The sequence below is a fragment of the Chrysochloris asiatica genome, unplaced genomic scaffold (genome assembly GCF_000296735.1).
Source record: "Chrysochloris asiatica unplaced genomic scaffold, ChrAsi1.0 scaffold00008, whole genome shotgun sequence".
Classification (NCBI taxonomy): domain Eukaryota; kingdom Metazoa; phylum Chordata; class Mammalia; order Afrosoricida; family Chrysochloridae; genus Chrysochloris; species Chrysochloris asiatica.
This window is the reverse complement of record NW_006408526.1, coordinates 17,662,606-17,678,319: the sequence shown is the minus strand read 5'-3', so window position 1 is coordinate 17,678,319 and position 15,714 is coordinate 17,662,606. Positions and strand designations below refer to the sequence as shown.

Genomic DNA, 15,714 nt, shown 5'->3' with positions numbered 1-15,714 from the left:
AGTGAGGTTGGCCCAGGATCGGGCAGTGTTTCGTTCTGATGTGCATAAGGTCGCTATGAGTCGGTACCAACATGATGGCACCTAACAACAACAACAAATATCTGGATGTAGTTTCATTTCTCTTTTTTCCTAGTCTGTCTTTATCTGGAAGCTTAGCTGAAACCTGTCCAACGTGGCTGACCCTGCTGGTATTTAAAATACCAATAGCATAGCTTCCAGCAGAAAATTTACAACACACGCAGAGGAAACAGTCATGTTAACAATGTCATGACAAAGACAGGACCTGACACATAGAAACCACTCAGATTTTACCTTCATCAACGTTGTTATTTCAAGCATAGTGATAATCTGATATATAATAAATGAGCAAAAACAATTTGATAAAATATAAAATAAGTGAGCAAAAACTACAAGGTTTGCCCTGTAAATGAAACAGATTTCTTCGCTGAGAATATATAGTGTTAAAACTATTTCCCTGCTCAGCTGCTCAATCTACATAGGATACCCTTTCCATATCTCCTTTATTTTCCTCCTAATGTTTCCACTACCTGCTGAAATAGAACTCAGCCTTTGAATTACTTCTCTCTAGCTCAGTCCGGCTGTGGTACAGGAGCTAAAAAGATCTCATAGCAATATAAGACAGTAAAAGAATGATAAAAATTAAGAGATTATAAATAGTAACTCAAATTTTTATTAATTCAAAAACTAGACAGCTGTTAAGTACAACAAAAAACAATTTAAAATAATCCTTTTCCAAAGAATCTACTGCTGAACAAACTAGAAAGTGAATTTTTAAAATCATTTCTTCATGTACTTGCTAATCAAGAGCATTTCTAAGTCCAGAAAATAAATTTGAGACATCAAGTTATATTTATAGATAAAAAACTCATTACTGAGGATAATTTAGAGTTCTTTGCTTTCCAAAAATTTAACTTAATATTAAAAAAATTCATCTTATTTTCAAAACAGTATAGTCAGAAGTTATACCAACTTTACTGCAGAGATGAAAAGTTGGTAACTTCATTAATTGTACTAGAAGGCAGACCACTTCTCAACCAAAAATCATCTTAAAAGAATTTTCTGCCTCAGATAAGATTAAGATAACAAAAAAAATTCTTCCCGTTGATTCTGAAAAATATATATGACGGAGATCTTTAAAAAGTTCCTGAAAAAAGTTCCCATTATCCCATTTTTCCATGAACTTTTGGAAGCACCCGTGTATTTTTAGAAGATTTATATACTAAGCTAAACTTGTTTATCTGAACATCACACTATTTGAATATCTGAAATATGACTATGAAGCCTAGAAACAGCAAAGAAAATGGAAATCTGGTAGCGTAGTGGTTATGAATCGTGCTGCGAACCTTATGGTCAGGAGTTCGAAACTACCAGCCACTCCATGGGAGAAAGATGAGGCTCTCTGCTCCATAAAGATTTACAGCCTTGGAAACCCTGTACAGGGTTGCTATGGGTCGGAACCGACTCAATGGCACTTAACAACAACAATATGCTCCACTGTAGTGGCGGCATCCAATTCAAACAGGACTTACCCTTTGAGCTCTTTCTTTTAAATCTTGATCTTGGGCTAAAAACGATTCCAATTTTTTCTGGACATCTATAAGTTTTTCTGGATTGATTCTTTATAACAAAAAAGATGATAAAGGTTAAACAAAGACATCTCAATTTTAGAAATTGAAAACAATACATACGACTTTCCCATTTTCCTCAGTATTATCTTTAAAGGTATGGCATATTTTTCTTGCTAATGACCCAGATTAGAGTAAAATTATGCTGGGCATAAATTAGACTCTCTTGCATATTATGAAAATTACAAGTTAAAAAAGTAATGGATGATCAGAAACACCCCATGCTGAGTGAGTGAAAGATATTTGAGGTAAACACTGCAATTAGCATTAGTCACTTCCTAAGTCAATAAAGATGAAAAATAGCCTCCTGAAAGAGTCCGACAGGCTAGTAAATGAAATGGAATCAATTCAATGTCATTTTGTAAATACTGCCATTCTCAGTCAAATATCATAAAACCAGCTTCAAATAACTAACAAACGGTCAAGGGACAAAAACAGTGCTGTCTCTGTCTAGAAATTACACATACTACAACAGAAGTATTATTTAACTCTGCCCACAATTAGCAGGACACTTAACAACAACAACAACAGTGTTACTAATTCGGCCCACAAAGGCTGCAAGAAAGAATGAAATCCTCATAAGGGACTGCTGTTAAGTACCATCGAGTTGATTCCGACTAATAGTGGCCTTGTTTAGGGTTTCCGAGGAATGGATGGTGGGTTTGAACCACCAATCTTGCAGATAGCAGTCCAGTATTTATCCTATAGGTCCACTTCAGGACTCCTACAAGGGACTAGGTTTCACAAAAACAACCTCACTTATCTCCCTGATTTTTTTATCAAAAATACCTTGTTCTCTGCAATGTTGAGGCGGTGGTGGGTGGGGTTGTTTTTACAATTTTATTACAGAAAATTTCAAAATATACAAAAGTGTGGGGGGAAAAAAATCACTCTGCTTCAATAATGAGCAACTAATACCCACTCCTATTTCATCTACCCCCTCACTCACTCCTCTTTGCACCTCACCACCATCCACCACCCCTCACACTATTCTGAAGCAAATCAAGAAAATGTATTTTAAGGCCTTCTATACAAGGAGCTCTGGTAGCGTAGTGGTTACGAATTGGGCTGCGAACCGCAAGGTCAGCAGTTTGAAACTACCAGCTGTTCTGCAGGAGAAAGATGAAGCTTTCTGCTCCCATAAAGATTTACAGCCTCGGAAACCCTGTACAGGGTCACTATGAGTCAGAACAGACACCATGGCACATAACCAACCAACCATACAAGTGACATTCTGATTGACTTGTGCTGGTATTATTCAATCTATATACCTGAATAATTGTTGTTGTTATGTACCGTGGAGTCAGCCTGAATCCTAGGAAATGGACAGAAAATTCTAAAAAATAGTTCTGTCCAAGAATTTAATCCTGCCAAACAAACCATCAATGCTTCCTGAACTAACTAGCTTCCCTTTTCATCTCTTATTTTCTTCTTCTATTAAAGCTGTCTGAATATAATGGTCACAAACTGGACAGAAGAATGGCTGGAGAGGAGGATAGTATGGGTTGCATGTAATGAGCATAATTCCATGTCCTCACTTTCCTAATAATAACAGAGAGTTCTTACTTGATTTCCTTCACGGGCACTTTCTTCTGGAGAAGATGCTGTACCATCACTTTTTCTTCTGAGGGAAGCAAAATTAATAAAGCTTCACCATCTTCTTTGTACCTAAAAGAAGAAAATTTTGTTTCTAGACCAACGCAATCTCTTTTTAAGTTGCAGAGTTTGATAAGCAGGTTAATAAGGAATCAAGTAAATATGAAGAATACCAACCCAAACCCACTGCCGTCTAGTCAATTCTGACTTAAGGTGCCCCTACGGAACAGAGAAGATCTGGGCCCACTGGCTTTCCAAGGCTATAACCTTGGTAGAAGCAGACTGCCACACTGTCCCCCTGTGGAGAAGCTGGTGAATTCAAAGTGCTGACTACTCAGTGAGCAACCACGGTGTCAACAGGGCTTCATTAACGAACACCATTTTCTTTACATTTTCTATGACAGCAAGAATACTAGGCACACTCTGTATAACTTTTCTCATATTTTCATCACTACTAGTAATCAACTCAACAGAAACTAACAACAGCTATAAATCCTGGTGACTTTTAGGATATGCCACAGAAGAGCTTGATCCTGAAGAACAAATCAATTCCTACATAGTTCCCCTACTCAGAGCAAAGGAACAGTTTCACATCCATGCCACTACAGGACTGCTAATAAAATCATTTTTAATATACATGGCACCCAATATATGCAAGAAATAAATTTATCTTCCTAGGGATTTTACTTATACTCTGGGAATAAAGCTGTTTAGATGCATCAGTTATAAGAAACGCATCTCTGCTTAGGTAAAAGCTGGCCTCCCATCTATACACTTCCCTTCCCTCACCTGCTTTTTGTTTGTTTTTCATTGTATTTACTTTGTTGTTATTAATATACAGCAAAGCCTACACCAATCCAACAGTTTAAACATGTAAAAGTCATTGATTGCATTCTTCAAGTTGTGTAACCATGCTCATCCTCCTGTCCCGTTGTTTCTAAGCTGCCTATCTAACCTTTGAGTTGCTGTAGTCATGTTGATCCTATATAGGTAGAAACATAATGCTCAAGGTAGACATTTTTTCACTAGCTAAGCTATTGCTTGGTTTTAAGATTTCAGCTTAATATTTATAGTTTCAGGTTCACATCAGGGCAATCGTTTCAAACATTCATCCAGCCTCAACTGCTACAGAAAATCTGAATTCTATTAAAATTTGAAAATCTGTTCTGCATTTTCCCCCTTTTGATAAGAATTCTTCCAGAGAATCTTTGATCTAAATGCTCAGTAATGGTAGTTGGCCACAATCCAGTTCTTCTGGTCTCATGGCAAAGCAGGCAGTTGTTCATGGAGGCAACCACATATTCCATAGTCCTTCCTCCTATTCCTGTTTCTCCTTCTTCCTCCGTTGCTTCAGGAAAACAGGGACCCATTGTTGTAAATTGAACAGTCCCTTGTAAGCTTTTAAAACCCAATGAACTATGCAACCAACTCCTCACTGTATTACCACTGTACCACTGAGCCAATGTCAGCACACAGTGACCCTACAGGACAGCATAGAACTATCCCACTGGGTTTTCTAGGCTGTCATCTTTATAAGAGCAGATCATCAAGACTTCTTTTATCTCAGAAATAATATTCCCGAGTAGAATGTTATTTCATGCTACACCTTTCAAAATGTGTGCTTTAGTGGCCTCAATGCATGCTATAGTTACTTAAGAATCTTGTGCTATGTCTATACAGATTTGTGTATACAGATTTCCCTAATGCCTTACTAACAGCTACTATTTACAAGCATTAAGACAGAATCAAAATGGATGGCCAATATTTTTTTTTTTTAAGACAAAAGAAACAGTTATCTGATCAACAAAGCATCTTCTTCAGAGTTTACATTACGAAACATGACAGGAAAATTCGTATAAATAACCAAAACACAAGCCAGTAACTGAAAAACTTTGTGCCATACATAAACTGTAAAGAAGACAAAGAAGGAGAAGATGAATATTCCTGCTTAAATGAGCAAACAATCTAGTTAGAACAGACCAATCCACACTAAAACAAGACAAGTTGGAGATTCATGAGAACAGTCCAGTGTCAAAAGACAACCACAAATTTGGAAGCAGACAGTGGAGATTGTTGTACAACTTGACACAAACATAATTCATGTCAGTGAACTGTACACATCAGGAGCGCTGGAGGCACAGTGGTTAAGTGCTCAGCTGCTTACCGACAGTCAGTTTCTCCAAACTACTAGCTGGTCCATGTGAGAAAGAAGTGACAGTCAGCTTCCGTAAAGATTAAAATCTTGAAAACCCTATGGGGGTGGTGCCACCCACAGGGTCACTGTGGGCCCACAGGGTCACTATGAGTCAAAATCAAATCGACAGTAATAAGTGGGAAGTGCACACACAAAAATGGTTGAAATACTTTGCTATATGTATTTTACCACAAATTTTTTAAAAACTCAATGAAAGTAATTAAATGAATGAACTCAGAAATGAAAAGAGACCATTCAGTATGTCAGAAAAAAAGCATGTATTAATAAATCATAGCTGGGGGAATTTAAGATAAACTTTGGTCATGATGATGAATAGAAGAGAATATGCGAAGGCATTCGCAAGGGGAGAATGGCATAAACATAGGACTAAAAACCAGAAAACACAAGACAAGTTTGTTGTTAGTGTTAAATACCATAGAGGTGGTTCTGGCTCACAATAACCTTTTATAGGGATTTCAAGGAGCGGCTGGTGAGTTTAACCCTCTGACCTTGCGGTTAGCAGTCCAGTGCTTATCCTACAGTGCCACACCAGGTCTAGTTTAGAAGTGAGCTAAAGGTAGGAGAAACTAAGGCCAAACAAGTCTACATCAACAAATAACAGAAAAGACTGCAAGAAAGGTACACTGAGCATATGTATTCTGGAAGCATTTTAATCTCGCTGTACAGAGAGAATGAATGCCACAAGGCCAAAAGAGCTAAAATATGACTTTAAATATGTCAGGAGAGAACAGTCACTGGAGAAGGATGTCATGCCGGGTAAGATGGAGGGTCAGAGAAAAAGAGGAAAACCCCCAATGAGATGGATCAGCCAGGTGGCATCATTGATAGCGTCAAGTGTGGCAGCGGTAGTGGGGTTGGCCCAGGATCAGACATTGTTTCGTTCTGCTGTGCATGGGGTCGCTGAGTCGGTTCTGACTCGATGGCACCTGACAAGTATGTTCCATTTGAATTTAGAGACCATCTCAAGAACAAATTTGACACACTGAACGCTAATGACCAAAGACCAGAAGACTCGTGAATGACATGAAAAAAACACACATACATGTAAAAAGCAAAGCGTCATTACAAAGAAAAGAAAAAGAGAAATAAAGAAAAGATGAAAGTGGATTATCAGCAAAGATCTGAAAGTTGCTCTTGAAAGTAGAGTAATTAAAGCTAATGGGGGAAAAAAATGAAGTAAAAGAGTTCAACAAAAAATGTCAAAGGACAGCTCAATAAAGATAAAGGATTATAATGAAATGTGAAAAGACTTGGAATTACAAAACCAAAAGGAACACACTCTATGTTACGCAAACTGAAAGAAGTAAAAAAAAAAAAATTCAAGCCTGGACTTGTAATACTGAAAGATTCTATGGAAAACATACTGAACGATGCAGGAAGCATCAAAAGTAGATAAAAAAAAAAAAACAGAGTCACTGTACCAAAAATAATTAATTGGTCTCCACTGAAACATTGCTGGAGGTAACATATGATTAAGAACTTAAGGTATTGAGGGAAGAAGTCCAAGCTGCACTGAAGACTAGCAAAAAACAAGGCTCCAAGAATTAACAAATACCAATTGAAATGTTTTAACTGGTGCTGCACTAGAAGCACTCACTTGTCTATGCCAAGAAATTTGGAAGACAACTACCTACTACCAATGAACTTGAAGAGATTCATACCTGTGAAGAGAGATTTCATACCAAAAAAAAGGTGACCCAACAGAATGTGGAAATCATCGAACATTATCATCACATCTAAGTAAAATTTTGAAGATAATTCAAAAATGGATACAGCAGTCCATCGACAGAAAACTGCCAGAAATTCATGCCAGATTCAGAAGAGGATGTGGAACTATGGATATCATTGTTGAGGTCAGGCGGATCTTGCCTTGCATCAGGGATTTGTAATTGTGCTCATGTGGAATCTGTACATACCCCAAGAGGCAATTGTTCAAACAAAACGGGAATACTGAATGGTTTTAAATCAGAAAAGGTATATGCCAGGGTTGTATTCTTTCACCATATTTATTCAGTCTGTATTTTGAACAATCATTCTGAGAAGCTGAACTATATGAAGAACACGGTATCAGGATTGGAGGAAGACTCATTAACAACCTGCAATATGCAGATGATACAACCTTGCTTGCTGACTGCAAAGAGGGCTTGAAGCAATTGCTGATGAAGATCAAAGAAAACAGTCTTCAGTCTGGATTACAATTCAATGTAAAGAAAACAAAAATCCCCTCAACTGGGACCAATAAGCAAAATAATAATAAACAGGCAAATGACTGAAATTGACTAAAGAACTAACTAGTTATCAAACACCTCCTTCACTGCACTTTAAAATAGAATACCATGACTCATAATTTTTCATCTTAATTTACTATGAAGGATATAAATTAAGAACACTCCTCGGAATTAGTGTTAGACTAAACCATCGTAAAATCAGAAATCATTGGTATATAAAATAAGTAACATGAAGAGGGTGGCACCTCAAAACAAGATACTAGTATCTGAGATACAACTGAAATCCAAAGACAGTTAGCAGTCCAGTGCTTATCCTACAGTGCCACACCAGGTCTAGTTTAGAACCTATCACCAAGGATAGGTTAAGGAAAGAGATCTAAGGTATCAGGTAATACTGCTTCCTTCAGTAAATGAGCAGAGATCACTTCACAGTTGCACTGAACAAATAAATACTCTAAAGGAAATCAAATTTGAGGGTAAAAGAGTTAATCGCCTAAAGTTATTTGGTGTGGTCCTAAGAGGAACAACTGGGAATGCAGTGGTTTTGTAGGATAAGCACTAGATTACTAACCACAAGGGTGGCAGTTCGGGTCCACTTAATTGTGCTCCTTGAAAAGATGAGTTTCTACTCCCTTAACGATTTGCAGCCTGGGAAGCCCTATACAAGGTCACTATGAGTCAAAATAAGCTTAACAGTACTGAATAACAAAGAAAGAGGAACCATTAGGAAGGAGAGAGAGCAGTGGATTGAAGGATAGTCAACCATTTTAACATTCTATATTCAAATTCACATATGGCAAGGTGAAATGAACAGATAAATACAAGTCTATACAGGACACAAACTTGACAAAGGTGTAAAAAGAGACCAAAATAGGTATCTGCAGAGTGAATACTCATCTTGCAAATAACTCATAGGTAGGAATGTTAAGCCAAACCACCTACACCTACATATTCTTTAATGTACCTTGTGAGAACCTGGAAGAATAAATTAGGATAAAATCACACACAGGCCATACCCAAACTGTTTAAAACTAAAGCTAACTGAGTTTATATAAAAGGCCAGAAGAGGTGAAAAGAGACTGCAATAATTAAAAAAAAAAGAGGAGAGAAATGGGAGGTAGGGACATCCACAATCAAATCCCTTACGTATCTATTAAAAAACCCAGCAATGGCCATTTTACCTATTTTTCTTTATACACATCTTTTACCAGAAACAATGTAAAGCACAAATTATCTCCCACATATCAACGCCCAAAATTTTCCAGTAAGCTTTTATTCCAAGAATAAAAGCACTTATAAAAGAAAGGCATAAGCACATTTCACATTTTTTTAATGCTTACAAGAATAAAGTCTATTTACCCATGAGCTAGCTGTTAAGATTTCAAAAGCAATATCCAAGGCCTGAGGCTAAATATATGTAATGGAGAAATAAATGTTCTTCAGAAGACCTATATTTTTAAACTCCATTCATTTAGACAGATTATTTTAAAAGACATTCCAGGCATCATATAAAAAGTCTTGCATCTGAAACAAAAAATTTCCTTTCCACCATCAATATTAATACTTTACATTTATGCAACTCTTCAGAATTTCTGAAGGATTTTATTTTACATTAATTTGCTTATCTTAAAAGCATGCAACTAATAGTAAGAAGGCAGATTTTAAAAAACTAATAAGGTTCCCGAGAGATTGAATAATTGGCCTAAAACCAGCTGGTTACATCAGAAATTAAAGTCCAATTCAATAAATATCACTTCGACTCCACTGTTTCACAACTACACCAGAGTTTCCTCCAGAAATAAGGATCCTCAACAGAGGGATTAGGATGGTTTAACTGCTTCAGGAAGCTCATGTCCACCTCCTGCATCTCACTAATTGCTGTGGATGTTAAGTACCACCGAATCAGTTCTGACTCATAGCCACCCGTATAGGGTTTACGAGGAGCAGCTGGTGAGTCCTGAACCAACAACCTATCAGATCAAACCGACATTGTGGTCGAGTGCTTATCCTAGAGCACCTACCAGCTAATAATACAAGAGATCTAGACCACTAGCCTAAACTCACATGGAAATTCTTCTATTGAAATAACCTTGAAACTATGATTAGAAAAAGCAAAAAAACCCTGCCATTCTGACAAAAGTTTTCTGCCCATGAACCACTCATTAATATGTAACTACTCAGATTCAGATTTTCTAACACAGGACCTCCATTGCAATTGAATCCCTTAAACTCACTGCATCACTTTGGTGCCGAGATACAGGAGGGCTCAGCTCCAGACCTACAGAATCTGCAGACCCATCAGACCATCATTTAATCAAGCTGCCCTATGGTCCTAACAGACACAGAAACCAATTCCAGTAAGGCCTCCACGAACTACTTCCAGGATGAGTGCCCTGAACATAGATAACACCAAGGCCAATAGGACTCCATCTAGGGCCAGGAATTCTGCTGTCACATCCCTCCCACACCCACCTCATGCTCCTTGGCTTGCAGAAGCCCCCCAGATTTTTTTCCTCTCCGGGTCCAACAGCTGTACTGTTTCTTTTGGTTTTGTCTTGTTTATGGGTTTAATTTTTTGTTGTTGTTGTTTCATTGTTTCTATTTGTGTTTATCTTCTCCTCCTCCTATTTCCCTTTCCATTCCTTTGAATTTTATCCTGTCTTCACTTTTGCTTTTCCTTCTTTCCTTCTGCTTCTCATTTTCCCCTTTCTCTTTTCTCCTTTTGTTCTCTTTACTACTTTCTTTCTCTTTTGATCTTCCCATCTCTTTGATTTTTCTAAGTATTTCTTTTTAATTTTGATTTCTTCTTCTATTTTGCATCTTATTTTTCTCTTCTATAGCTCCTTTTTCCAGTATCTCTTTTCTGTTTTTAGCTATTCTTAAGTGTTTTCTTTTTCTTTCTCTATTTTCTCTCTTATTTTTCTCTTCCATAGCTCCCTATCTCTGTTAGTCTTTTGTCTTTATACTTACCACATTCTGTTTTGGGGTTTTTATTTTTCTCTCTTATGTTCTCTTTACATTGTTGGTTCCACTTGTCTAGTCTGGTTTTTATTTTTTTCTTGGTGCATGAGGGGTTTTCTCTTTCCCAGCCAAGAGGTAACAACAATGTGCCCATACAGTCCAGCCAAAACCATACCCTCTGTAGCTCCACCCACTGGGCAAGAGCCAATACCAGCTCCTATACTACCACATCAATGATAAACAGCAGTCAAACCCACCCTAAACTGAGGTGCATGAACATCAAAATAAAAGAGTACACATGCTTCCATTATCTAACTTATAGCCACAGGAGACAGTTGGTGACAGTCTAAGAACACATCAGCATACTATCATCAATTAAATATAAATACAACAACCCCAAAATGCCCCAGAGACAACAATCTTAGCTTACATGAAGAAACATGAGAGAATGTGTCAAACAAATGACCAAGATGCAGAGCCAGAAAACATTTCTGAAGAAGAAAAGATAACGGAACTAACTAAAAAAGAAGTGAAAGCAATGATATTTAGGGTAACCTCAAAGGACCGACAGAAAGATTGAGGAAAGCAAGAACACAGAAAAAACTTCAGAAGAATTCAGGAAAATACTACACAAACAGACAAAATAAATGCAAATTTCAAAATACAAAACTTGCGATTAAAAATCCAGAAGATTAATTCTAAGATTTCAGAAACGGACAAATACACTGAAAGGCCAAAGTGGTAGAATTGAAGCTAAGGAAACCTGAATCAGTTAGCATGAAGATAAATCTCTCAATACTATGCTAGAAGAATAAAAAATAATAATAATAAATCTGAAGAAAGCCAAAGAGTTATAACGTGGAACAACATTAAGAATAACAACTTATGGATGATCAGAATTCCAGAACAGCAAGAAACCAAAAAAGCACAGAGAAAACTGTTGAAGAGTTCTTGGAAGAAAATGTCCCTAACATCATGAAAGATGAGAAGTATACAAGAAGCTGAATGAACCCATACAGGATAGATCCCAAAACAAAATCACCAAGACATAAACTTTCTAAAACCAAAGACATGGAAAGAATCTTGAGAACAGCTCGTGAAAAACAAAAAGTTACCTACAATGGAGAACCAGTAAGAGTAAACTCTGATTTCTAAGGAGAAACCATACAGATAAGACGACAATGGGATGACATATACTGAGCTCTGAAAGAAAAAAATTGCCAACCAAAAATCATATACCCAGCAAAGCTGTTCCTCAAATATGACAATGAAATTATGTTTCCTGATAAACTGAAAGTAAGCATCATTTTTATCACCAAGGCCATATATTCCAACTACTGATCCTTCCTCTTTGTTTCTGACTTTCACATTGCAATCACGAGTAATTGTCAATACATCGTGGTTGTTTGATCAGTTTCATACTGAAGAAGTTGGTAGAATTCTTCAATTTCATCATCACTGGCTTTAATGGTTGAATAACAGTGTCATTAATTGGTTTTCCTTATTGTTGTTGTTGTTGTTAAGTGCCATCGAGTCGGGTCCGACCCATAGCGACCCTGTACAGGGTTTCCGAGGGTGTAAATCTTTACAGGAGTAGAAAGCCTCATCTTTCTCCCGCGGAGCGGCTGGTAGTTTCTAACCGCTGACCTTAAGGTTCGCAGCCCGATTCATAACCACTATATTATCCTGTCACAAACAACGTGGTATTTCATGACAGATCTTGAAATCTTCTTTTTGACAATAACTGCTATACCATTCCTCTTTGTTGTTCCCAATATAGTAAACCATGATTATCAAATTCAAAATGACCAATACCAGTCCATTTCATCTCACTAATGCCATTTCATTAAAACAACATGACAACTTTCAATTTTCCTAGGTAAATACTTCGTTCATTCCATGCTCCAACCACTGGCTTTTAGTCTGAGTGCAATGGGAAGTCATCAAAGGAGTGACATGATCTTGTGCTGTTAAAGAATCGTTCTGACGATGACGTGGAGAGACGGAATGGCTAGGGACTCTAGACCCAGAGAGGGAGAGGGGCTGCGTACTGACAACCAGGAGGAAGGCTTGCAGCATATACCCTTTGGTTGATTGATGATACATGGAGGGGATTGCAAGCATGGCAAGAAAATATACGATACAATGAATGTAAGACTAATGTTCTCCCATGTAAACAATCATATAATTCACAATAAAACATAAAAAAAAAAAGGATCACTCTGCCTGCTACATTCTGAAAAGACCAAGAAAGTGCCTGGCAAAATGGCACTGTAAGATAAACACTGGACTGCTAACCACAAGATTAGCATCGTGATTACGAATCGGGCTGCGAACCTTAAGGTCACCAGTTTGAAACTATAAGCTGTTCCGCGGGAGAAAGATGAGGCTTTCTGCTCCCGCAAAGATTTACAGCCTCGGAAATCCCGTAAAGGGTCACTATGGGTCGGAATCAACTCGTCGGCACTTAACAACAACCTGCTCCTTAGAAATCTTATACAGGATCACTATGAGTCGGCACCATCTGAAATGACTTAACAACAACAACTAGGAATTACGTATGCCGTGGAGTCAGTTCCGACTCAGTGATCCTGTACAGGGTTTCTGGAAGCACTGGTGCGTTTGAACTGCCCTAAGGTAGCGTAGTGGTTACGAATCGGGCTACGAACCGCAAGTTCAGCAGTTTAAAACTACCCGCTGTTCCACAGGGGAAAGATGAGGCATTCTGCTCCCGTAAAGATTTACAGCCTCGGAAACGCTGTACAGGGTTGCTATGAGTTGGAACCAACTCCAAGGCACACTGCCAAAGGAATATCCATGCCTTATCTTCCACTACAGTTATACTGGGTAGATTCTTACCTAGTTTCTCCTGGCTTTAAGATATAAAATAACTGATTCTGTTCTGTATTAAAGCTTTAAATCCTAGTTACCAACAAAAATACCTGTTATTGTTGCTGAGTGCCATTGACTTAGTTCCAACTCATAGAGACCCTCTATAGGCTTTCTGAGGAGCAACTATTGGGTTTGAACAACCAACCTTGAGGTTATCAGTCCAGAGCTTATCTTACAGCACAACATCAGGGCTCCAACTGAAGACAATACCTTCAACAAAACCAAGCTAAAAAGACAAAAACAATCACCAGCAAAGATTGTTCTTATCTTGTATCTGTGATATACATAGTAAGTTTCAGTAAGTTAGTGCTCATAATAACTGTCTTATTTTTATTATTTCAATTTATAAACCAATTAAAGATACAATTTTAAAAATTCTATCGTTATCTATTCTATAAAGGACAAAAATTTTCCACAAAACACAACGTTTCACAAGTTATGACGTTAGACTTTTACACTAGTCTCCACCTTAATATTTGCTGTCGTTGATACCTAGACTGCAGCCAGTGAGTATATAACAAAAAGGTTTGGCCTCTGCTGTCCCCTAGTGGAATCACATTCTGCTATCTAAATTACAAAATCTGGGATCCACAAAATGCAGCAAAGTCATTAAGACTAAGCTAGACTATTGCTGAGATTGTTTTACCTCCCACGCAGGAGAAAAATGAGGCTTTCTACCCCCGTAAAGATGTACAGCCTCGGAAACCCTGTACAGGGTCGCTAAGAGTCAGAACCAACTCCAAGGAACATAACAACAACTCCGGAAGGGAAGGAGCTCTGGTAGCGTAGTGTTTACAAGTCAGGCTGCTAACCTCAAGGTCAGCAGCTCGAAACTACCAGCAGTTCCACAGGAGAAAGATGAGGCTTTCTGCTCCCGTAAAGATTTACAGCCTCAGAAAGCCTATACAGGGTCGCTATGAGTCAGAACCGACTCCACGGCACATAACCACCACCACCACCACTCTGGTAGGGAACTCCTGGTGTGAACTGTAGATCAGTACTGGTCTTCAAACAACAAAGTAGTCAGTTCAAATGCACCAGCCACTCCTTGGAAACCCTATAAAGCGTCCTTATGAGTTGGAATTGACTCCACAGCAATTAACAATTCTAACAAGGAAAAGGGGGAGTTCTATGGACAGTATAACTCCTATCTTTCATTCGTAACGCAATACCTTAATAAAAGTATTAAAAATATACAGGAGGAATTTCAAGTGGTTGCCTCCTTTCCACTCCCAATTTTCATTTGGATATTTTTATACGTGCTTCATTTCAGGAGCAGCAAACCCACAGAATACAACTTTATAAACCTTCACTTAAAGGAAGCTTCTTCCCATCTTCATCCTAACAGACCCAAGGAGACAGGAGGAGGCCTAAATGAAAGAATATTCCCGAAATAAATAATTTCGTGCATAAAAGTCAGCACAAAGCAGGTTCGCATGAGGCAGAGTTCAATCCCATCTCCACTGTCTAACTTTTCCATTATGTCTGACACCAGCTGTCCTTCCCCACCTTTCCTATTTCTCTGCTGACTGTGGTAATTTGCTGCAATGTCACCCAGAATTCAGACTAAACTCAAGAGTTGGTTGTATGGTTTATTAGGGTAAAGAATATAACTCAGGAGTAACTTGGGATAAGAAACGGCAAAAATAACATGATACAACTCACAAGTAACTCAGGAGCATCATGAAGAGGCACTTTAGGAGGCTTGGAATAATCCCTGAAGTCAAAGACCATCCGTTCCCTAAAAAACTCTCCGAGGTTTTCTCAGGAAGCTTCTTCTAGCTTCGGTGTTCCACACTGCAATTAGCCAGCCACTCACTCATTATTGTTAAGGAGTTGGGCTCCAAAACAGCTGCCGCTCATTACTACAAATCCTCAGATGTGGCCACTTGACTCAATTGCTCTCAGGGTTATTTCACAGAGGTCAGGAACAAAGGTCAAACTGCTTGAGGAAAGATAACTCTTAACCTCACACTCCCCAAGTTTTTAAAGGAGTGAATTTAGTTAATTTCGTTAAAGTGGGTGTGGATGATTGAGAAAAATAGTTGAAAATTTTTTTCAGTTACTACTGTGGCACTGTGGTTCTTTCACCATACTTATTCAACCTGTATGCTGAGCAAATAATACGAGAAGCTGGGTTCTATGAAGAAAAATGTGGCGTCAGGATTGGAGGAAG

General features: G+C 38.1%; 1 protein-coding gene across 1 annotated transcript in view; it reads right to left on the bottom strand.

The window, feature by feature from the left end:
- Positions 1–15,714, bottom strand: part of DDX10 (DEAD (Asp-Glu-Ala-Asp) box polypeptide 10) — a 336,305-nt gene that overhangs the window by 284,388 nt on the left and 36,203 nt on the right. Inside the window, exons 10-11 of the mRNA XM_006833802.1 lie at positions 3,213–3,314; positions 1,551–1,638 (exon numbers count right to left, since the gene is read on the bottom strand). Coding sequence (XP_006833865.1) covers positions 1,551–1,638; positions 3,213–3,314 — 190 coding nt within the window. The remainder of the gene's footprint in view (positions 1–1,550; positions 1,639–3,212; positions 3,315–15,714) is intronic.